We start from the raw sequence: 23,785 nt of genomic DNA on the forward strand, positions 1-23,785 counted from the left end.
CGTCTCCCCCTCTAGATGACAAGGTCCTTGTGGACAGGGAACATGTCTATCAACTCTGTTATACTGTATTCTCCCAAGTACTTAGTACAGCGTTCTTCACACTGTAAGTGCTCGGTGAATATGATTGGGCACCAAACAGAATGTAATGTGGAACTATCAAGAAGTAGAGAAGGGGAATTAAATTTCTCCACCCTCTGGATAACGCAAAGACTAAAAGTGAAAGCGGGTTACAATTTCAGGAATTTGTTAGCGAAAGAAAATGTTCAATAACAGGAATTGAGGCATGCTTAACTTGTATTCATCACGCCGTTCAGTTCTTTGAACTGTTTTTTTTAATTCATTTCTCTTTGGTCACAAAAAGTATATAAACTCCAGTAGGTGGGAAAAATGTGAATGATCCTAAAATGTATAATTGTGTTGGACAGTGTACTAGATTTTAAGGATTTCTTTGTAACCCTTCTGCAGAGATGGTCATTACATCTTACCTCCTTCCCTTCCCCACAGCACGTGTATATATGTATATATGTTTGTACATATATACTTCTGCAGAGATGGTCATTACATCTTACCTCCTCCCCTTCCCCACAGCACCTGTATATATGTTTGCACATATTTATTACTCTATTTTACTTGTACCTATCTATTCTATTTTATATTGTTAGTATGTTTGGTTTTGTTCTCTGTCTCCCCCTTCTAGACTGTGAGCCCACTGTTGGGTAGGGACTGTCTCTATATGTTGCCAGCTTGTACTTCCCAAGCGCTTAGTACAGTGCGCTGCACACAGTAAGCGCTCAATAAATACAATTGATTGGTTGATTACAGTGGTTAAAATGATGGTGTCCCTTTTACATATTTCTGCATTTAATTTTTCAGCATAAACATACTAAACACTTTGAACCCTTAAAAATCTGCAAAGCAAATGTTCTTGTGTCCCTGTTTTCTCCTAGTTAATGCTCACATGGTTGAGTTAAAGAGTTTCCCGGATGCTTAATACATTCCATTCTGCCATAACTCATGTTCTCACTATGATTTTTGGCAAGAATGCTGTGAGGGAATTGACTTCTGAGAGCCAAAGCCCATTTGGTTCAGCCCGATGCAGTGTCAGGAGACTCAGTCATGCCCATAAACACAGGTGAGAATTAGTGTGAGCTTTCCTTAATGGGAGGTTCGCAAAGAAGGAGACCTGGATGTAGCCAACATTTTTTAAATTTTCAGTATTGAAACCCTTGACCATGAGGGTTGCTAACAGTCATCTGTTATATGTTCATATTAAGTATGTTCTAAGGTTTTGCTTATCCTTTTTTCTTTCTTTCTTTAGTTGAATGGATTGCAGCAGTCTCTCTGGCTGCTGGCACAGCCGTGATTGGGTACCTCGCTTACAAAAAATTCCTCTGTAAAGACAAGCACAAGAAATCCATGGTAAATCTGCATATCCAGAAAGACAATCCCAAGGTGGTACACGCATTTGACATGGAAGATTTGGGAGACAAAGCTGTATACTGCCGTTGTTGGAGATCCAAAAAGGTGAGAGGAAAACCACTCATTCTTTTTGTGACTGTGATATGTTGGGCTCTCGAGGACAAAATTGGTTTTATCCTCCAATACAGAGCCCCCTCTGCATGCAGCTGCTATTGGCGTTTTTTTTTAGGAAAATACACCTATTCAGTGCTATTCGAGTGAAATCCTTAGTACAAATGAAACTACGAGAGCTATTAATGTTTAAACAATTAAACATGTTTAAAACATGTCATAAAATAGAAGTAAACACATTTCCTTTGAGAGAACACACTCCAAGTTCAGTTTTGGAAAAATTAAAACATAACCTGAAAGTAGTAATGGGTAATGTTGGCTGTTTTGTAGGCCATACCTCTAAGTCATTGAGAAATGTACAAAGATAGTGACCAACATTTTCCTAAGGTCATTTTGAATAGGTTTTCCAAATTAATGTAGTTTGTCTCTATAAAGAATCCCAATATATTGTGGTATAGTGCCATGTTTACTTGAAATGCCCTGTCTGCCGTTCCTATTTATGAGAACCAATTCTTCCATTATTTGCGTTCCAGAAGGTTATCAGTGTTTGTTCCATTGAATTTGAGGCTTTGAAGAAAGCCACGATCATATTGCAAAGCTATAATCAGTTCTGTCATACCCCATGTTTCATTATGCATTTTAGGTAGAATGTGAGAGAAGAGTTAGGGAATATTCTTCCAGTGATTCAAGTGTGTCTCGATAAAACACGGTGTGGTATTAGAAGAGATAGTTGTGTGTATTCACATGGGATTTGAAAATTAAAAGAAACTAATGTAACAAGAAGGGGATGCTTTTCCTAGGTATTTACGGTTTGATAGTAAACCTGATAAGTGTCTAGACAGTTCTTCAGCCAGACAGCGTGATGTATAAAATAGATTCCTGGACTGTCCATTTTTCTAATGTATTTTTTTTATTTGAATTTATTGACATAAACCTATAACTGACTTGTTGGATGTTGCCTTTTCAGTTCAACATTTCATTTTATTTCATTTTTTTTTTTTTTTTAAAAAGTTGACCCATTTAGGAAAAGTACCAGGTGATTTTGCTCCATTAGACTGTGCTAAATACTACCTGGGATCCTGGATTAGGATTTATTCAGTCGTATTTATTAAGCATTTACTGTGTGCAGAGCACTGTGCTAAGCAGTAGAGACAATTAGATTTAGTGAAGGGGTGGTCATTGGTGTCCTTGGGTAGGTAGTACAGGCTCAGGAAGTGTAGTGGGTCAGAAAGGGAGTTGAAAGAGAGGAGTATGTACCGAGTCCAGGAATTTGGATAAGTAAGGGAGGTGAGAAATGGGGTAATAACTAAAGGGCTCAAAGGGTTTGAGAAAAGATGTTTTTAGCATGGAAGAGGAGACTTGTACGTGTTTAAAGGCAGTAAAAAATTGCATACAGAAAGTGAGCTATTGAGAGTTGTTAGTGAGTATGAAGGTTGTAATCAAAGTGAGTCAGAGCCAAAGGTACAGAAGTTAAATTTTGAGAATAGGCAGGAGATTTGCATCATCAGTGGTATTTATTGAGCGCTTACTGTTTCCAGATCACCGTACCAAGCTCTTAGGAGAGTACATCGCAAGAGAGTTGGTAGACATGTTCCCTGCCCACAGTGAGCTTGCAGTCTAGAAGAGAAGATAGGCATTAATAAAATAAATAATTATGGATATTCATTCATTCAGTCGTGTTTATTGAGCACTTACTGTGTGCAGAGCACTGTACTAAGCGCTTGGGATGTACAAGTTGGCAACCTATAGAGAAGGTCCCTAGCCAACAACGGTCTCACAGTCTAGAAGGGGGAGACGGACAACAAAACAAAACATGTGGACAGGTGTCAAGTTGTCAGAACATGTACCTAAGTGCAGAGGTGCTGAGGGTAGGGCGAATATCAAATGCCCAAAGGCCACGGGCCAAAGAGCACGATATCCACAGCACCTGTATATATGTGTATATGTTTGTACATATTCATTACTCTATTTATTTATTTATTTATTTTGCTTGTACATATCTATTCTATTTATTTTATTTTGTTAGTATGTTTGGTTTTGTTCTCTGTCTCCCCCTTTTAGACTGTGAGCCCACTGTTGGGTAGGGACTGTCTCTGTATGTTGCCAACTTGTACTTTCCAAGCGCTTAGTACAGTGCTCTGCACACAGTAAGCGCTCAATAAATGCGATTGATTGATTGATTGATTGAGAGCTGGAAAAGATGAGAAAATGTTTGTAGAGGGAGAATTTGGGGAAGCTCATACCTAATGCTGTCCCCACATTCAGATTGCTCTTCCATATGCCATCTTTTCCACCAAAGTCTTCCTCAATTCCCAGCTCCCCAGGCATATAAACCCATTAGCCTCTGATATTTGAGAACTTATTTATACCCATCTTCCGCACTTAGATATGTTTATTCAGTTATACCTTGGGTTATTTATTTTGACTAGTCTGGGTAAATAGGACCTCTTTCTCTCCTATTGAATGTAAGCTCCTTATGAGTAGAGAATGTGTCGCTTCTTTGTTTTATGTATCCCAGCTACAACTATGGTACAGTGCGCTGCACCCAATGAGCCATCATGAAATACTGTTATTGCTACTGTTACTACTGTCGTAACTGCATGATGTTCCCAAGGTCCCAGATCAAATTGGGCCTTCCTTCCCTCCCCTGCTTCCCAAGTACTGGTCGCCTTTGGCTATCTTGGCGTTGGTCCTAGGCTTCAGGTTCGAGTGGATCCTGCCGTGACCTCCTCCTCCTCCTCGAATCACACTCCCAGGGCTCTCTGTGGCTTGGGAGGCCTAGGCATTGCATACCTCCGTGTGTTGGGCACTTTGTCAAACCACCGTTTTATTCATAGCCTTTACTGCCAAGTTTATTACATAATTGCTTATTAATTATAGAGTTGGTTTAAACTGGAATTGTCTTTCCCACACTGGAGGGCCCCAAAGTCCGAATGGGAAATTTCATGCTGCCCAGAAACAGGTGTACTGCCGCTCTGACTTTTGTGATTAAACAGCTAAAGCCGAGAAGCCGTGTGTCTTTGGTCTGTCGGAAGCGCATCAATGTATCTGCAGGTTATGGGACCTTCACTTGTAGGTTTTTCAACCGGTATCTTGTAAATTGGCAAAGGTAGCGACATTCTGTAGCGTTTTTAAGTCTCTCGGAGTTTAACACTGGTTATACAGATAACTTGGGCTGGGTCGTCACAGCAGAAGTGCCCATGGGTTACTATGTCTGCTGTGTGACCTTGGGCAAGTCACTTAACTTCTCTGTGCCTCAGTTCCCTCATCTGTAAAATGGGGATTAAGACTGTGAGCCCCACATGGGACAACCTCATCACCTTGTATTCCCCCTCCGGCGCTTAGAACGGTGCTTCGCACATAGTAAGCGCTTAACAAATTCCAACATTATTATTATTATTATGTACTACCTACTCCCTAACGTGACCTACATTGTACCGATGTATCAAGGACAGATTATTATTATTATCATTATGTACTACCTACTCCCTAACGTGACCTACGTTGTACCGATGTATCAAGGACAGTGGGCTTGGAAGTCTTTTAATTCCCCTCCTAAATTTAATCAACGGCGAGCATCTTCTAAAAAGAATTGCATCAGGAAAACCGCATCTGCAGTTACTTGATATGGAGCGGTTAGTGTCAGAGATTAGCATTTTAAAGCTGGTTTATCCAGAATGAAACCCCTGCCAGATGAACTGGAGTGTTAAAGGATCAAAATAAAAACTTCTGGGAGTGAAAGAAAAAAAAACAAATATCACGGAAGGCCTCTGCAGAACATCCTCATCCCCTTTCTGCAGAACATCCTCTTTCATCCCCGTCCTGTCTGGAGCCCTAACCGTTTCGTGGGCTAAAACTCTGCTTCAATCTTGACCTGATCGTGACCCAGTCATTTACTCAACCTCACCTTTACCGAGACCTGACTCTCACTTAGAAACAGTATGAATGAGAAAACGTTACTGGCATACAAAATGTAAGATGGTAATTGGGTATCAGCGGTGGCATCTTTTGGGCACATAGGTGATGCCGAGCACCTAGGGTAGAGCTCTGTAAGGCATGCACACAGAGGCAATGGACGAGGAGAGGTCTTGGGGGTGAGCACTGTACTAAGCGCTTAGAAAGTACAAGTCAGCCACATATATTTCTCTTCTCTAGGTGTAATATTCCCAATTCTCCCATTTTTCTGAATCCCTATTTTTCCTATCTTTATATTTTTGTTGCTTCTCTCTGGAGCCGTCTGTATATGTTGCCAACTTGTACTTCCCAAGCGCTTAGTACAGTGCTCTGCACACAGTAAGCGCTCAATAAATACGATTGAATTAGTGAATATCGTGCCTAGTGTCGTAAATACCATTGATTGACTGAGGGCCAAGGGCTAATGGCAGTGACTTGTGGAGCCCCTGTCCTGGCTGAGGATCACTGGGTCCTCCTGAAAGTCAGATGGACCTGTGTTCTAATCCTGCTCCGCCCCAGATTATTATTCTTATTATCACCGGCACTCCGACTGGAATAATAATAGTGATGATAATAGTATTTGTTAAGCACTTTGTGCCAGGCACTGTACTAAGTGCTGGAGTGGATACAAGCAAATCGGGTTGGACAGAGTCCCTGTCCCACGTGGGGCTCACAGTCTCAATCGCCAGTTTGCAGATTTATGTATTTATTTATTTTACTTGTACATATCTATTCTATTTATTTTGTTAATGTGTTTGGTTTTGTTCTCTGTCTCCCCCTTCGACTGTGAGCCCACTGTTGGGTAGGGACTTTTTCTATATGTTGCCAACTTGTACTTCCCAAGTGCTTAGTACAGTGCTCTGCACACAGTAAGCGCTCCATAAATACGATTGATTGATTGATTGACTAGAGCTAGAAAACAGTGCTTCCCAATAGCAATCCCACATTCCTCTCCTCCAAACAACTGGCCCTAGGGCAGGAGGAAAAGATAATGAGGAAGAAAAGGAGAGCAAAGTGCAGAAATGGAGGCTAAGAAAGGAGATGGGGAGGAGAAAGGGGAAGAGTAGAGGGAGAAAGTAGTAGTAGTAGTATTTGGTAAGCACTTACTATGTGCCAAGCACTGGGGTAGATACAGGATAATCAGGTTGGACACAGTCCTGTCCCACATGGCCTCACAGTTTTGATCCCCATTTTGCAGATGGAGTACCTGAGGCACAGAGAAGTGAAATGACTTGCTCAAGGTCACACATCAGACATGTAGCAGAGCCCACGCCATCTGACTCCCGGGCCCTTGTTCTTTCCACTAGGACATGTTGCTGAGGAAAGAAAAGGGAGGAAGGAGAGAGTTTAGGGGCACTTCCTTTACCCCCTCGTCTCCTCCTCCCCCCACCTTGCAGCCAGACGGTTCCACAGAAAAATGTGGTAGGAAGCGCGAAACTAAGCCCTCTGCATGGTTAGGAGCAGAGGGTGCACCCGAATCAGGTGGAGGGACGTGATTGTCCATGGAAGCTCACAGCTGGGACCCTGAGTGGAGGAGGAGAACTGTGAGCCCCACGTGGGACAACCTGATTACCTTGTATCTACCCCAGCGCTTAGAAAAGTGCTTGGCACAGAGTAAGTGTTTAACACATACCGTTCATTCATTCATTCATATTTATTGAGCGCTTACTGTGTGCAGAGCACTGTACTAAGCGCTTGGGAAGTACAAGTTGGCAATCTATAGAGATGGTCCCTACCCAACAGTGGGCTAACAGTCTAGAAGGGGGAGACAGAGACATGTCCAAGACTTAGCTCCGTATCTTCCCTCCCAAACCCTGTCCTCTCCCGGACTTCCTTTTCACCATAGACGGCACTACCATCCTTCCCGTCTCACAAGCCCGCAACCTTGGTGTCATCCTAGACTCCACTCTCTCATTCATCCCACACATCCACCACGAAAACCTGCCGGTCTCACATCCACAACATCACCAAGATCCGCCCTTTCCTCTCCATCCAAACTGCTACCTTGCTGGTTCAATCTCTCATCCTATCCCGACTGGATTACTGCATCAGCCTCCTCTCTGATCTCCCATCCTCCTGTCTCTCCCCGCTTCAGTCTATACTTCACTCTGCTGCCCGGATTATTTTTGCGCAGAGAGTTCCCTTCCTCCCTTCAAAGCCCTACTGAGAGCTCACCTCCTCCAGGAGGCCTTCCCAGACTGAGCCCCCTTTTTCCTCTCCTCCCCCCATCCCCCTCGCCCTACCTCCTTCCCCTCCCCACAGCACTTGTATATATATTTGTACAGATTTACTACTCTATTTTACTTGTACATATTTACTATTCTATTTATTTTGTTAATGTGCGTATAGCTTTAATTCTATTTGTTCTGGCGATTTTGACACCTGTCTGCATGTCTTGTTTTGTTGCCTGTCCTCCCCCTTCCAGACTGTGAGCCCGTTGTTGGGTAGGGACTGTCTCTATGTGTTGCCGACTTGTACTTCCCAAGCGCTTAGTACAGTGCTCTGCACACAGTAAGCGCTCAATAAATACAATTGAATGAATGAATGAATGAATGAAAGAAGTGGCAGCAGTGGGTGGCTCACCTGTCTCGGCCGTGGCCGCTGTAACAGGTGAGTTACTCCCTCCCCTGCCTTTCCAGAAAATGGAGCTGTTTTGGACTGGTGCCTGGAGACTGGGCCCCTGTATAGAGTAAATATGATTTTTCAAGCCATCTCTCCGAGTTGGCAGCCGCCCTTAAATTGCTGTCCCAAATCATGGACTATTGGCAACACTGCTCACAGGCCTCCTTTTCCCCCTTCCCAGTTGAGTCATCGGGATTGATTCATCCTGCTCCTTGCCCCCAGTGACACTTTGGCACCATCGCTTCCCTTCTCTTCTTTGAAGCCCACATCCTCGGGCTCTACCACCCACTAGGATTACTTGTTGCAGTCATTTACTCCCCCCCGCCGGCCCCATCTACAACTTTCTGAGCGATTTTGATGCCTTTGTCACCTCTCCACCCTGATCCTTGGGCACTTTGGCATTCATGTGGCTGTCCCTGACGACGCTCTAACTGCCCATTTCCTCTCACTTCTCAAATCTGCCAACCTCCTGTTCCACCCCAACTTCATCCAGTCACCAGCTTTGCCGGATTTCATGATCACTAGACATTGTACCATTCCTAAATTCACCAACTCTGAAATGCCTCTCCTGCTAATACCTCCTTACCTGCCTTCTCTCCCACCGTACCACAGAGAATTTCTTCCTATCTCTAGATTCCCTCCACTTATCCCAGGACAGCATTCCCCACTTGGAATTCCAACCCAATTTCCCCCCTTCTTGGTGCACAAATCTGCACCTACAACTGCCCCCTCTCTGCTGAGCTCATGTCCCTGCCCCACCTTGTCCCTCCATCTGTTTTGCACCACAGACCCCCAGCCCTGGATCACCTCCACAGTACGTTTCTTCCAATCCCATATTCATGTTGGAGGATTGTATATTGGGGGAAATCAGGGGCCTCCACGGTACATTTCCTCCAGTCCCGTGCTCATGGAGGAGGGTTTTGTCGGTAGAAATCCAGGGACCAGGCGAACTTCACTCCCTTCAAGTTAATGCTTATCCACTGTAATTCTGCCCTCTCTTCCACTTAGCGTTCTCTTTTTCCTCATCAGCTCCCTTGCCCATTGCCCCCTCCAGCTGTCCCAGGCCTTTAACTCCCGCCTCCCCACTTTCTCAGCCCTAACAAAACAACCAGCTATTTTGTTTATAAAATCTAGCCGTCATTCCCCTCAAGTCTCTAGGCTGTGAGATAGTTGCGGGCAGGGAACATTTCTACGAACCCTTGTTCTCTCCCAAGCACTTAGCACAGTGCTCTGCATGCAGTAAGCACTCAATAAATACCATTTATTGAAGTCATCATACTCAACTGTTTCAATCTTGCCCATGTCCTGCCTCGTCCTTCTGGTCCAACGCATCATTGTTCTCCCCATCTTCAAAGCTCTTCCGAAATCAGATTTCCAGGTAACCTTCCCTGGTTGATTTCCAATCCCCCCCCCCCCAACACACACACTCACTCACTCACTCTCTCCCAGCTCATACACGAGCAATGGGAATTGTGAGTGTACTTATGTGTATCGCTTGTAAATTCTATTACTTCCTCATATCTGTTTATTTTAGTGTCTGCTGTCCTACTAGATTGTAAAACCCTTGAGGGCAGGGATCGTGTCTGCCAGTTCAGTTGAATTTTCACGTGCATTTGATACAGAGCTATGCACAGTCTTGTCTTATGCCGTCGAGTCATTTCCCACCCATAGCGACACCGTGGAAACATCTCTCCCAGAGCCCCCCCGCTCTCCATCTGCAATCATTATGGTACCCGTAGAGTTTTCTTGGTAAAAATATAGAAGTGGTTTCCCACTGCCTCCTTCCACTCAGTAAACTTGAGCTCCGCCGTCAACCCTCTCCCATGCTGCCGCCGCCCAGCACGGGTGAATTTTGACTTGTAGCAGGTTGCCTTCCATCACTGGCCGAGCCAAGAATGGAATGAGTAGGCCTCTGCCTGACTCTCCCTCCTGTAGCCAAGATTAGTAGAGCTCTGGAAGTTCTCCAGGTGCGACCCCAGAGGGGAATGCACACAGTAGGTGCTCGATAAATTGCTTAACTGATTAAAAAAAAAAATCCCTTCTAATAGAAAGAAACTAAGGAGTCACTAGGTCTGGTAGTTGCCCCGGTAATGGGGTGGGTAAAAAGAACTAGAGCCAGCTATTAAGCTATTTGGGAGGAAAAAGAAAGCTAGTTCAAGAAATACCCAGCCACAAAGAAATTGATAATTTGTAAACTGAGCATAAATAATCATATTAATCTTTATTGAAACGCATAGCTAAACTATGAGCCCTTATAAATCTAAACTATGAGCCCTTATAAATCTATAATCTATAACGAATATCTATAATCTATAACGAATAACTATAACTAGATTAATAACTATAACTATAACTAGTTATAACTAGTTACGAATAACTATAACTAGATTATAACTAGATTATAACTATAATCTATAACGAATCTATAAATCGTTAAGCAGCGTGGCTCAGTGGAAAGACCCTGGGCTTGGGAGTCAGAGGTCATGGGTTCGTACCCCGGCTTCACCACTTGTCAGCTGTGTGACCTTGGGCAAGTCACTTCACTTCTCTGAGCCTCAGTTCCCTCATCTGTGAAATGGGGATGAAGACTGTGAGCCCCACGTGGGACAACCTGATCACCTTGTATTGCCCCCAGTGCTTAGAACAGTGCTTTGCACATAGTAAGCGCTTAATAAATGCTATCATTATTATTATTATTATTATTATATTTTGGGGAGTATCATTTGAATTTTATTTATTTGTTCCTGTCCACTGCTCTTTTCTTTTGCTTTTTTAATGGAGGTTCAAGGCCACACCTGAAAAAACAGATTGGACTAGGTAGAACTCATTTAGTAATGTATAAATTTCAGTAATTTTTTTTATTGGGGTTCAGAGTTTATGGATTTTGTTTCTGGGAGCAAAGCCAATCCATCATTTAGTAACCAGACAAGTTTGTCTTGTGTCATGTATATTGGTCAGTGTTTCCTGATTTATGCTAATACTCAAGCTATGATTTCAATCAGTTGAAATGTAAAGCTCTATTTTTCCCTCCTTTGCTGTTTTAGATGAGGCGTAAGGATTGGGGAAATGCATTTTTCTAATACAGTAATTTAAGTTTGAAATGCAGGAGTCACCAGTAATCAATCACTCAATCAATCAGTCGTATTTATTGAGCGCTTACTGTGTGCAGAGCACTGTACTAAGCGCTTGGGAAGTACAAGTTGGCAACATATAGAGACGGTCCCTACTCAACAGTGGGCTCACAGTATATTCCAGTAACACCTGGAATATAGCGTACTTCCTTTAACATGGTATTAGCAGATTTGGACATCAAAGAAAGTTAAGCCAAATGAAAAGTGGCCGTTGAGGTCAGTGCCCCTTTTTGTTTAAAATTAATTTTCAGATGAGCAGTTTTGTGTTTAACAAGGACACATTTTCTCCAAGTTCCCAGGAAAAGGCTGATAACCAAATGTGAGCCAGCATAACATATGAGAAGTTGCTACTGAAGGGAAATAAGATACTCTTGTTTATATATCTTGCTTCTAAATATAAATGCCCTTTCTGGATTAATGAATTTACTGATCTTGCCATTTTTCCAAAGCAGAAGCAACTGTTTTAGTAAGCACTTTCTTAAAGCTGATGAGTTGGAATTGTGATTGAATATGGAATTGTCTAAGGCATATTTCTAATAATCCCAATTATGTAGAGTACCACAATGTGGACAAACTTACCCCGTGGATTGTAATGTGCAGATTCTATCAAGCTTTTACTGAAGCTTGGGTGGAAGGATTTTAAAAATAAAAATACTGATACTATTGAGCAATAGTGGTGCTTTTCCCCAGCTTCATGGAACCATGGGTCCTTGTTTGTAAACCTGTATATATGTTTGTACATATTTATTACTCCATTTATTTTACTTGTACATATCTATTCTATTTATTTCATTTTGTTAATATGTTTGGTTTTGTTGTCTGTCTCCCCCTTCTAGACTGTGAGCCCACTGTTGGGTAGGGACTGTCTCTATATGTTGCCAACTTGTACTTCCCAAGCGCTTAGTACAGTGCTCTGCACACAGTAAGCGCTCAATAAATACGGTTGATTGATTGATTGTAAAGAATTAAATAGATTTCATTGACCGTGCGATCCCTTCAAAGAGTAGGTCAGTGGCAGGCTACTAATATGACAGAGTAATAATAATAATAATAATGGCATTTATTAAGCGCTTACTATGTGCAAAGCACCGTTCTAAGCACTGGGGAGGTTGCAAGGTGATCAGGTTGTCCCACATGGGGCTCACAGTTTTAATACCCATTTTACAGGTGAGGGAACTGAGGCCCAGAGAAGTGAAGTGTCTTGCCCAAAGTCACACAGCTGACAGTTGGCGGAGCCGGGATTTGAACCCATAATAATAATAATAATAATAATGGCATTTATTAAGCGCTTACTATGTGCAAAGCACTGTTCTAAGCACTGGGGGGATACAAGTTGATCGGGTTGTCCCACGGAGGGTGCTCACAGTCAACCCCCATTTTACAGATGAGGTAACTGAGGCCCAGAGAAGCGAAGTGACTTGCCCAAGGTCACACAGCTGACAGTTGGCGGAGCCAGGATTTGAACCCACGACCTCTGACTCCAAAGCCCGGGCTCTTTCCACTGAGCCACGCTGCTTCTCTCTATAGGATCATGTTTCTCCGGGTGGCTCAGGTCTATGGGACCGTGAGAAGAGGCACCGAGCTGTGTGGCTGACCCAGGCGTTCCCCACCCCTCAAGTCAATCAATCAATCAATCAATCATATTTATTGAGCGCTTACTGTGTGCAGAGCACTGTACTAAGCGCTTGGGAAGTACAAGTTGGCAACATATAGAGACGGTCCCGACCCAACAGTGGGCCAAGGTCACCCGGCAGACAGGCGGCGGAGCTGGGATTCGAACCCAGATCCGACTCCCAGCCCCGGGCTCTCTCCCCTAGGGGGCGCCGCTTCCCTGGGACAAGTGAAGTGACTCGCCCAAGGTCACACAGCAGCAGACACGGGGCAGAGTCAGGATTCGAACCCAGGTCCTTCCGACTCCCAGCCCCAGGGGCTCTCTCCCCGAGGGGGTGCCGCTTCCCTAGGACGAGTGAAGTGACTCGCCCAAGGTCACACAGCAGCAGACACGGGGCGGAGCCAGGATTCGAACCCAGATCCTTCCGACTCCCGGCCCCAGGGGCTCTCTCCCCTAGGGGGCGCCGCTTCCCTAGGACGAGTGAAGTGACTCGTCCAAGGTCACGCAGCAGACACGGGGCGGAGCCAGGATTCGAACCCAGGTCCTTCCGACTCCCAGCCCAGGAGCTCTCTCCCCTAGGGGGCGCCGCTTCCCTAGGATGAGTGAAGTGACTCGCCCAAGGTCACACAGCAGCAGACACAGGGCGGAGCCAGGATTCGAACCCAGATCCTTCCGACTCCCAGCCCCAGGGGCTCTCTCCCCTAGGGGGCGCCGCTTCCTTAGGACGAGTGAAGTGACTCGCCCAAGGTCACACAGCAGCAGACACGGGGTGGAGCCAGGATTCGAACCCAGGTCCTTCCGACTCCTGGCCCCAGGGGCTCTCTCCCCTAGGGGGTGCCGCTTCCCTAGGACGAGTGAAGTGACTCGTCCAAGGTCACACAGCAGACACGGGGCGGAGCCAGGATTCGAACCCAGGTCCTTCCGACTCCTGGCCCCAGGGGCTCTCTCCCCTAGGGGGCGCCGCTTCCTTAGGACGAGTGAAGTGACTCGCCCAAGGTCACACAGCAGCAGACACGGGGTGGAGCCAGGATTCGAACCCAGGTCCTTCCGACTCCTGGCCCCAGGGGCTCTCTCCCCTAAGGGGCGCCGCTTCCCTAGGACGAGTGAAGTGACTCGCCCAAGGTCACGCAGCAGCAGACACGGGGAGGAGCCAGGATTCGAACCCAGATCCTTCCGACTCCCAGCCCCAGGGGCTCTCTCCCCTAGGGGGCGCCGCTTCCCTAGGACGAGTGAAGTGACTCGCCCAAGGTCACGCAGCAGCAGACACGGGGCGGAGTCAGAATTTGAACCCAGATCCTTCCAACTCCCAGCCCCAGGGGCTCTCTCCCCTAGGGGGCGCCGCTTCCCTAAGACGAGTGAAGTGACTCGCCCAAGGTCATGCAGCAGACACGGGCCGGAGCTAGGATTCGAACCCAGGTCCTTCCAACTCCCAGCCCCAGGGGCTCTCTCCCCTAGGGGGCACCGCTTCCTTAGGACGAGTGAAGTGACTCGCCCAAGGTCACACAGCAGCAGACACGGGGTGGAGCCAGGATTCGAACCCAGGTCCTTCCGACTCCCAGCCCCAGGGGCTCTCTCCTCTAGGGGGCGCCGCTTCCCTAGGACGAGTGAAGTGACTCGTCCAAGGTCACGCAGCAGCAGACACGGGGAGGAGCCAGGATTCGAACCCAGGTCCTCTGACTCCCAGCCCAGGGCTCTTTCCACCAGGCTGCCCTGCTTCTGCAAGAGAGGGGAAATGACCCGTCCAAGGTCACACAGCAGACAAGGGGCGGAGCCGGGATTAGAACCCATGACCTCTGACTCCCAGCCCCGGCCTCTTTCCCCTAGGGGGCGCTGCTTCTCGGAGAGAAGGGAAATGACCCGTCCGAGGTCACACAGCAGACACCCGGCGGACTCGGGATTAGAACCCGGGCCCTCCGACTCCCAGCCCCGGCCTCTTTCCGCTAGGCGGCGCCGCTTCCGTAAGAGAGGGGAAATGACTGGTCCAGGGTCACACGGCGGATAAGGGGCAGAGTCAGGATTAGAACCCGTGACCTCTGACTCCCAGCCTCGGCCTCTTTCCGCTAGGAGGCGCTGCTTCTCTAAGGGAAGTCACTCGGCTTTGCCTCCTTCCTGCTGACTTCTTATAATATTCCACAGGTGGTGGCATCAACAGGGAAGAACATTGAGGTTTGGGAATTCCAAGTTCCCAAGTTCCCAGCTCCCGAGTTCTTACCACTGTTTTACACGTGACCCCCCCTCCCTCCCCTCCAAGTCGCCTCTGATGACCACAGGGAAGAAGCAGCACAATCCCTGCAATTTAAGCAACAATTAAATTGGTGCTCTCCCTCCCCCCTCCCGCCCCCGTACCTCCAATCGTCCTACGTGTGATGACACTTTTCTTCGGAGACCAGAATATGAAACATTTTTGTACAACATATGTTTGGTCATGGGTTCAAATCCCGGCTCTGCCAGTTGCCAGCTGTGTGACTTTGGGCAAGTCACTTCACTTCTCTGGGCCTCATCTGGAAAATGGGGATTAAGACTGTGAGTCCCCCGTGGGACAGCCTGATCACCTTGTAACCTCTCCAGCGCTTAGAACAGAGCTTTGCACATAGTAAGCGCTTAATAAATGCCATTATTATTATTACAACAACAAATTTTGGAAACTTGCAGCCACAGTTAAAATTCTAGACTGAAGGAAGGCTAAACTTCACTTTACGTCACTAATTTCTATACCTCCCTGTGAGTAACCTTATTCCTTCTAGGTAGGAATCTTCATTTTTTATTACTGAGGAGCAGTTCTTGGTTTACCGAAATCAGAAATGTTACATAACCTGAGTATGGGTAAACTAATGCCACGGAATGTGCTGCCAAGACAGTTTACAAAACTTGATTAGTTTACAGTGTACACATCTTTCTCATATTAAAATTACATGCATTTGTTGATTAAACATGTCACTTTGACATCCTGGCCATTCTCCTGCAATGCTAGCCCGATTCATGGAGGCCTCAGTAACTAGTTCTTATTTAACACTCCCTCTAATTGAAATCTTTGTGCAGAAAGGCTTTGGGCATGTTACCCCCCTCCTCAAAAATCTCCAGTGGCTGCCTGTCAACCTACGAATCAAGCAAAACTAGCTCTCTTCCTCCCTGCAAAGCCCTACTGAGAGCTCACCTCCTCCAGGAGGCCTTCCCACACTGAGCCCCCTTTTTCCTCTTCTCCTTTTCCTCTTTTCCTCTTCTCCTCTTTTCCTCTCCTCCTTTTCCTCCTCTTTTCCTCCTCCTCTTTTCTTCTTCTCCTCCCCATCATAGTAAGCGCTCAATAAATACAATTGATGATGATGATGATGATACCCCCACCCTACCTCCTTCCACAGCACTTGTATATATATTTGTTCAGATTTATTTCTCTATTTTACTTGCACATATCTACTATTCTATTTATTTTGTTAATGATGTGCGTCTAACTTTAATTCTATTTGTTCTGAGGATTTTGACACCTGTCTACATGTTTTGTTTTGGTGTCTGCCTCCCCCTTCTAGACTGTGAGCTAGGGTGGGGACCGTCTCTGTATGTTGCCGACTTGTACTTCCCAAGGGCTTCGTACAGTGCTCTGCACACAGTAAGCTCTCCAGAAATATGATTGAATCAATCAATCAATCAATCGTATTTATTGAGTAAGCTGTACGAAGCGCTTGGGAAGTACAAGTCGACAATACATAGAGACAGTCCCTACCCAACAGCGGGCTTACAGTCTCGAAGGGGGTGAGAGAGAACAAAACCAAACATACTAACAAAATAAAATAAGTAGAATAGATATGTACAAGTAAGATAGAGTAATAAAAATAGGCTGACAGTACATCTATGAGTGTGCATGTCTTTGATAGAACCCCTTGCACATTGTTTTTGTGAAAATTCAGTAGTGCCCATTTTCTGGCCCTATGCCAGTCGGTTGAGCACTGCTGAGACACAAATTAAGAGGAAAAGGTGTATCCTACCCCGAGCAGAATATGCACACTCCCCTGTTCCAGTTCCCCTGGGCCTAGTGGCACACAGTTTGAGCCAACTAGTAGGGAACATGGTTTCAATTTCTAGTTATATCACAGATATCTGAGGCCCCACCAGCCAGCGAACCCCCCTGTGTCCTCACCTGTTCCAATGGTAAGCCGTTGCGCTTTGCACGTAGTAAGCGCTTAATAAATGCCATCATTATCATTATTATTTCGCTTTACCCCGAAGCTGGCTGGCTTTCTCCCAACCCTCACCCCCGGGAATGCGGGCTGCACGCCAAGTGCAGAAACTTCCTCCCCCTCCCCACAGCACCTGTATATATGTAGATATGTGTGTACGTATTTATTACTCTATTTGTACAGATTTATTCTATTTTGTTAATATGGTTTGTTCCCTGTCTCCCCCTTCTAGGCTGTGAGCCCGCTGTTGGGTAGGGACCGGCTCTACATGTTGCCAACTTGTACTTCCCAAGCGCTTAGTCCAGTGCTCTGCACGCAGTAAGCGCTCAATAAGGGAGCTCACCTCCTCCAGGAGGCCTTCCCAGACTGAGCCCCTTCCTTCCTCTCCCCCTCGTCCCCCTCTCCATCCCCCTCATCTTACCTCCTTCTCTTCCCCACAGCACCTGTATACCTGTATATATATAATGTCACCTTTTCCGTGAGGTATTCCTTAATGCCCCACCTTCCTGGGCCACTTTATCCATTCAGCCATTTAACTTTGGCTTATGTAATCTGTTTGTACACCTTGTGGGCAAGGAATGGGTCTGTTTATTGTTGTATTGTACTCTTCCAAGTACTTAATACAGTGCCCTGCACACAGTAAGCGCTCAATAAATATGAATGAATGTTTACTGGGTTATTCATTGAGTTGCTTCTGTTTTTAACATTTAGAGCTACGCTCTTAGGCTGGAAATCATATACACACATATATATATATATATATATATATATGTTTGTACATATTTATTACTCTATTTAACTTGTACGTATCTATTCTATTTATTTTATTTTGTTAGTATGTTTGGTTTTGTTCTCTGTCTCCCCCTTTTAGACTGTGAGCCCACTGTTGAGTAGGGACTGTCTCTATATGTTGCCAACTTGTGCTTCCCAAGCGCTAGTCCAGTGCTGTGCACACAGTAAGCGCTCAATAAATACGATTGATTGATTGATTGATTAGTAATGGGGGGTTGAGAGGGCCCTTTTGCACTTCCTTGAGAAAACCCAGGGAAAAAGAAGAGAACAGTGGGAGTATAAGGTCTGGGCATCTCCAGTCAGTGGCAGCCCGGCCTCCCCAAACTTCAACCTCTAGGTAGACCTCGGCAATTTTTGTCAGAGAAACCACCCCGTCAACTACTGCTCCAATAAGAAAAAAGGTTCAAATCACGGTGCATTCAGATCCGCTATCCAATCAATCAATCAATCGTATTTATTGAGCGCTTACTGTGTGCAGAGCACTGGACTAAGCGCTTGGGAAGTCCAAGTTGGCAACATATAGAGACGGTCCCTACCCACCAGTGTAAAAGGGGGAGACAGAGAACAAAACCAAACATACTACCAAAATAAAATAAATAGAATAGATATGTACAGGTAAAATAAATAAATAGAGTAATAGTATATTATCCATTAATAGTTAATTAATAATTAACCATTAATAATTAATATTAATAGTAACAATTATCCAGCCTGCATCACACTGTCTAGTCAGTCATTCGGTGATATTTCCTGAGCACCTGCTGTGTGCAGAGCACTTTCAGTTCTTGAGAGAGGACAAAAGAATCAGTAGACATGGATCCCTGCAACAAACCGCTTCCCTCCCCAACTTTAAATCCCTTCTAAAACGCCACCTTTTCCGTGAGGTATTCCTTAATGCCCCACCTTCCTGGGCCACTTTATCCATTCAGCCATTTAACTTTGGCCTATGTATCTGTTTGTACACCTTGTGGGCAAGGAATGGGTCTGTTTATTGTTGTATTGTACTCTTCCAAGCACTTAGTACAGTGCCCTGCACACAGTAAGCAGCTCAATAAATATGAATGAATGTTTACTTGGTTATTCATTGAGTTGCTTCTGTTTTTAACATTTAGAGCTACGCTCTTAGGCTTGAAATTAGTGTTACTAATTCACTTTGTGCTTTGAACACAGTTAACACTATCAATAAAAATCATCATTAATCTGCTGTTTTGTATTCTGTGCTTAAAGGCAGTAAATTTTAGTAGAAGTGTTATTGCCCCATTGTGAGTAACTGAGAAAAAGTAGTTCTTTGTCCTTGAGTCATACCAGTGATTAATGAAACCAAACCATCCTGGCTCATTGTTAACTTTTTTTTTTAAAGTTCTGAGATTTGTTATTAATCTTTTTCTACAAACAGCTCTTGTCTTCGGTAGTTTGGCTTCTAAAACAAAATTTGTACTATTTTTAATGGCTTTTTTAAGCACTTACCATTTGCTAGGCACTGTACTAAGCGTGGGGTAGATACAAGCTAAACAGGTTGGATACAGACCCTATTCATTCATTCAGTTGTATTAATTGAGCACTTACTGTACTAAGCGCTTGGAAAGTACAATTCGGCAACAGAGACAATCCCTACCCAGCCATGGGCTCACCAGTCTCACATGAGGCTCACAGCCTTAATCCCCATTTTACAGTTGAGGTAACTGAGGCACAGAGAAGTTAAGTGACTTGTACAAGGTCACACAGCAGACAAGTGGCAGAGCTGGGATTAGAATCCAGTTCCTTCTGATTCCCAGACCCTTGCTCTGGGCCACTAGGCCACACTGATTCCCATGTTGGATGTTTGCAGTTCAATTAAATCAATCAATCAATCAATCGTATTTATTGAGCGCTTACTGTATGCAGAGCACTGTACTAAGCGCTTGGGAAGTACAAGTTGGCAACATAAAGAGACAGTCCCTACACAACCAACAGTGGGCTCACAGTCTAAAAGGGGGAGACAGAGAACAAAACCAAACATACTAACAAAATAAAATAAATAGAATAGATATGTACAAGTAAAATAAATAAATAAATAAATAGAGTAATAAGTAAAATAAATAGAGCAATAAGAGTAATAATGTCAACCAAGTAGGTAGCCCCTGTAGAAATTCAGCACTAGTAGAATTTTTAATAGCTGTACCTAAAAATGAATAATAGCAAAACTTCAACAGTGCTCCCTGAAGACTCTGCCATTATCATTAACCCCACCTGCTTTTAACATATTCACACTAAATCCTGGTTTATGGGAGTCTCACATACCCTTTTAATTCATATGTATTTAGGGCCTGTAAAATGAATCTTGAGGTCTTAAATGTTATATGAGGATGTGGGGTGTGCTTTTCCAGTTTTTCGTTAGTAATTATAGGGAAGAATAAAGAAATTGGTGAAGTTGAACTTCCTTAGTTTTCATCTAACCTAGGAATAATTCTGCATTTGTTAACTCTTGTAATGGACTTTATTCTCCCCTAGCATTCTCTGATGATGGTTTTACATTTCACTAATGTCTCTTCCCTGCCCCCACCCTCTCTTTTTATTTTTTATTTTTCCTAGTTCCCATTCTGTGATGGGGCTCACACCAAGCACAATGAGGAAACTGGGGACAATGTGGGACCGCTGATCATCAAGAAAAAAGAAGCTTAACCGGTGGATGTTCTGAGGCCACAAACCAACTTGTCATAATGTTTTGTTTGATTGTTGAATTCAAATGAACAGCACTATTGTCTAATTCACTGAGGGTTCTGGGGGTGTATTGCAAGCTGCAGCATACATATTCATGGCATTTGCCTTGTTGAAACACCATGGTGCTGTAAACACAGCATAAAACATAAAACATAAAAAAAAATGCATGGCCCGTGAGTTCGTCTTTGTCGTGTAGGGAATATCTTAATCAATTTCTTTACGTATGCATTTAAAATAATGACATGTAGGTGTACTTGGATCTGTATGTTGAAGTTAATGTATTACATTATTTTCAAAATCGTGTATACGAAAATACAAGCTTCAGGTGAAATTATTGGGAAGTCAGATTCTTTTTTTTTTTGGTTTAAATGTAGAGGAAAAACTACCTTTAATGCCTTGAACGTGGCTTTGAGATTATCAGCGACCCCGCGGATGAGAATCTGGTTTCATGAAAATATCTTGTCTCCTGGTATATCCCTCTCCCGCTAAAGAAAAAAAGGAAACAACCCGTAAGAACTATATTTTTAACCTGAATTAAACTTCCCTGAGGAGAGCTGATAAGTGGTTTATATGGTGTTATTTTATTATAATTATAAGTGTAGTAGAATGTAGGGTTTGGGCTTATTTTTTTATTAAATCTGTAACGTGTTCTTTTCGTTGAAATAAAAATAAATTCTTGAAATTTGAATCAATGAAAAATTAAACGCGGGGTTCTTTATAACGCAATGGACATCGTTATCCTTGACGTGGATGATGGCAAGAGCTAAAGTCATAGTGGCCATTAGAAAGGAAGTGGGGAGGGTTCAGTTCAGCTCTACGGACTCAATCGCATTTCCGTGCCGTTCTCTAGACTGTATGCTCATTGTGGGCAGGGAACGTGTCTGCCAAATCTGCTGTATTGTACTCTCCCAAGCGCTTAATACAGTGCTCTGCAGCAGAAAGCACTCAATAAATACCATTGACTGGTTGATTGTTCCCTTGAGGAAGCAGCCTTGGAGGCTAGAAGTAGCTGGATGGGGAAGGGATGCTGTTGATGAGGGCCCAAGCGGTGACATTATTTTATTTTATTTTATTTTATTTATTTTATTTTGTTAGTATGTTTGGTTTTGTTCTCTGTCTCCCCCTTTTAGACTGTGAGCCCACTGCTGGGTAGGGCCTGTCTCTATATGTTGCCAATTTGTACTTCCCAAGCGCTTAGTACAGTGCTCTGCACATGGTAAGCGCTCAATAAATACGATTGATGATGATGATGATGATGACACAAACTCCTGCTCACAATCACGAAACTAAAGAGGGAATCTGAAGTCAAATATTATTTTAAATTGGGCAGCTTAAGCATGGAAACACTCCAGAAGGCATTTGATCGGATTTGTATGTAACATTCCCCGTATGAAAACACAGGACAGAAACACACTTCAGTTAATGATCCAAGAAAAAAGCGGGGAAATCGTTGGAAAAGAAAGGAAATGTGGCGAACAAAAGAATGAAGTACAGAGCTAAATAATGTAAAATGATGTACGAGGTTCGGGTTTTTAAGGAATACACAGAGGGGAAAAACTGATAGCATTAAGGCTTATTGTGTTCTAAATAGTTTATTGATTTTGAGAAGCTTTATATTTTGAGATGTAGGGAGCTCATTTTACTTCTGAAATTTAACCAGGCATGTACTGACAGTTGTAAAAGGGAGGAAAGCTATGAAAATATTTTGGAACAGCTAACAAAAAATGATGTGCCAAATCCGAGATTTTCTACATCTCCAAAAGATATCCAAAAGTCTCCGTTCCCTCTAGTATAAATTAAATTCACAGCTTAAGTCTGTGAAGATGTATTTCAGTGCAGTGAGGATATGTTGTTTTTACATTTGCTAAAATCTAAATTATTGAAGGTTGGCAACCTTGAGCCTTAATTCATTCATTCAATCGTATTGAGCGCTTACTGTGTGCAGAGCACTGTACTAAGCGCTTGGGAAGTACAAGTTGGCAACATACAGAGATGGTCCCTACCCAACAGTGGGCTCACAGTCTAATAAAGAATAGGTATTAATATCCTATGATCCATATGTGCCGCAGATATTTCCAGAGTATGCACTGCGTAGTTGTGCGTTTAAGACAACAAAACCAAAATAATGGGCTCTTCAAGTCCATTTGGTACTTATTCTAAAAGCTTTCATCTTTCACATTAATTTGTACTATGGTGTAGTCAAGCATTCGTATTTTTACCTTTCCTAAACCAAAGTCATGTCAAAAACAGTATGGGCTAGTGGAAAAAGCACAGAACAAGGAGTTGGGAGATCGATGTTCTAATCCAAGCTCTGCCATTTCCAGTTGTGATGCCATGGGCAAATCACCTATCCTACCTGGGCTCAGTTTCCCTATTCCTTCGATCATGTTTATATTGAGCGCTTACTGTGTGCAGAGCATTGTACTAAGCGCTTGGCAAGCACAGTTCGGCAACAGAAAGAGACAATAACCTCCCCAACAACGGGCTCACAGTCTAGAAGATGAATGAATGTGCTGTGTATATATGTATATATGTTTGTACATATTTATTACTCTATTTTACTTCACAGTCTAGAAGATGAATGAATGTGCTGTGTATATATGTTTGTACATATTTATTACTCTATTTTACTTGTACCTATCTATTCTATTTATTTTATTTTGTTAGTATGTTTGGTTTTGTTCTCTGTCTCCCCCTTTTAGACTGTGAGCCCACTGTTGGGTAGGGACTGCCTCTATATGTTGCCAACTTGGACTTCCCAAGCGCTTAGTACAGTGCTCTGCACACAGTAAGTGCTCAATAAATACAATTGATTGATTGATTGCTGGCATCAGGTAGATCCAAGATAATTGGGTTGGACGCAGTCCGTGTCCCACACAGGGCTCACAGTCTTAATCCCCTGTTTACAGATGGGGGGAACTAGGGCACAGAAGTGAAGTGACTTGCCCAAGGCCACAAAGCAGACAAGGGGCAGACCCGGGATTAGAACCCATGACCTTCCGACTCCCGGGTCTGTGCTCTATCCACTAGGCCATGCTGCTCCTTACCTGTTAAATGTTAACTACCATTTCTTCCTCCCACTTAGACTGTGAGCCCCAAGTGGGACAGAGACTGATTCAATCAATCGTATTTATTGAGCGCTTACTGTGTGCAGAGCACTGGACTAAGCGCTCAATAAATTCTGCTCAGTGATTCGAAGCTGACTATTGTACGTAGCACTCTGCTTAGTATTTAAGTACTTCTATATTATTAATATTCTCAGAAACCAAAAGTGT

The 23,785-nt window shown here is 44.0% G+C and overlaps 1 protein-coding gene across 1 annotated transcript in view; it reads left to right on the plus strand.

Moving 5' to 3' along the window:
- Window positions 1-21,202, plus strand: part of CISD1 (CDGSH iron sulfur domain 1) — a 41,509-nt gene extending 20,307 nt beyond the window's left edge. The window contains exons 3-4 of the mRNA XM_038743376.1: window positions 1,319-1,524; window positions 20,382-21,202. Of these exons, the coding sequence (XP_038599304.1) occupies window positions 1,319-1,524; window positions 20,382-20,471 (296 nt within the window). The 3' untranslated portion in view covers window positions 20,472-21,202. The remainder of the gene's footprint in view (window positions 1-1,318; window positions 1,525-20,381) is intronic.
- The last annotated feature ends 2,583 nt before the right edge of the window (window positions 21,203-23,785 follow it).

The sequence above is a fragment of the Tachyglossus aculeatus genome, chromosome 3, assembly GCF_015852505.1.
Source record: "Tachyglossus aculeatus isolate mTacAcu1 chromosome 3, mTacAcu1.pri, whole genome shotgun sequence".
NCBI classification, from domain to species: domain Eukaryota; kingdom Metazoa; phylum Chordata; class Mammalia; order Monotremata; family Tachyglossidae; genus Tachyglossus; species Tachyglossus aculeatus.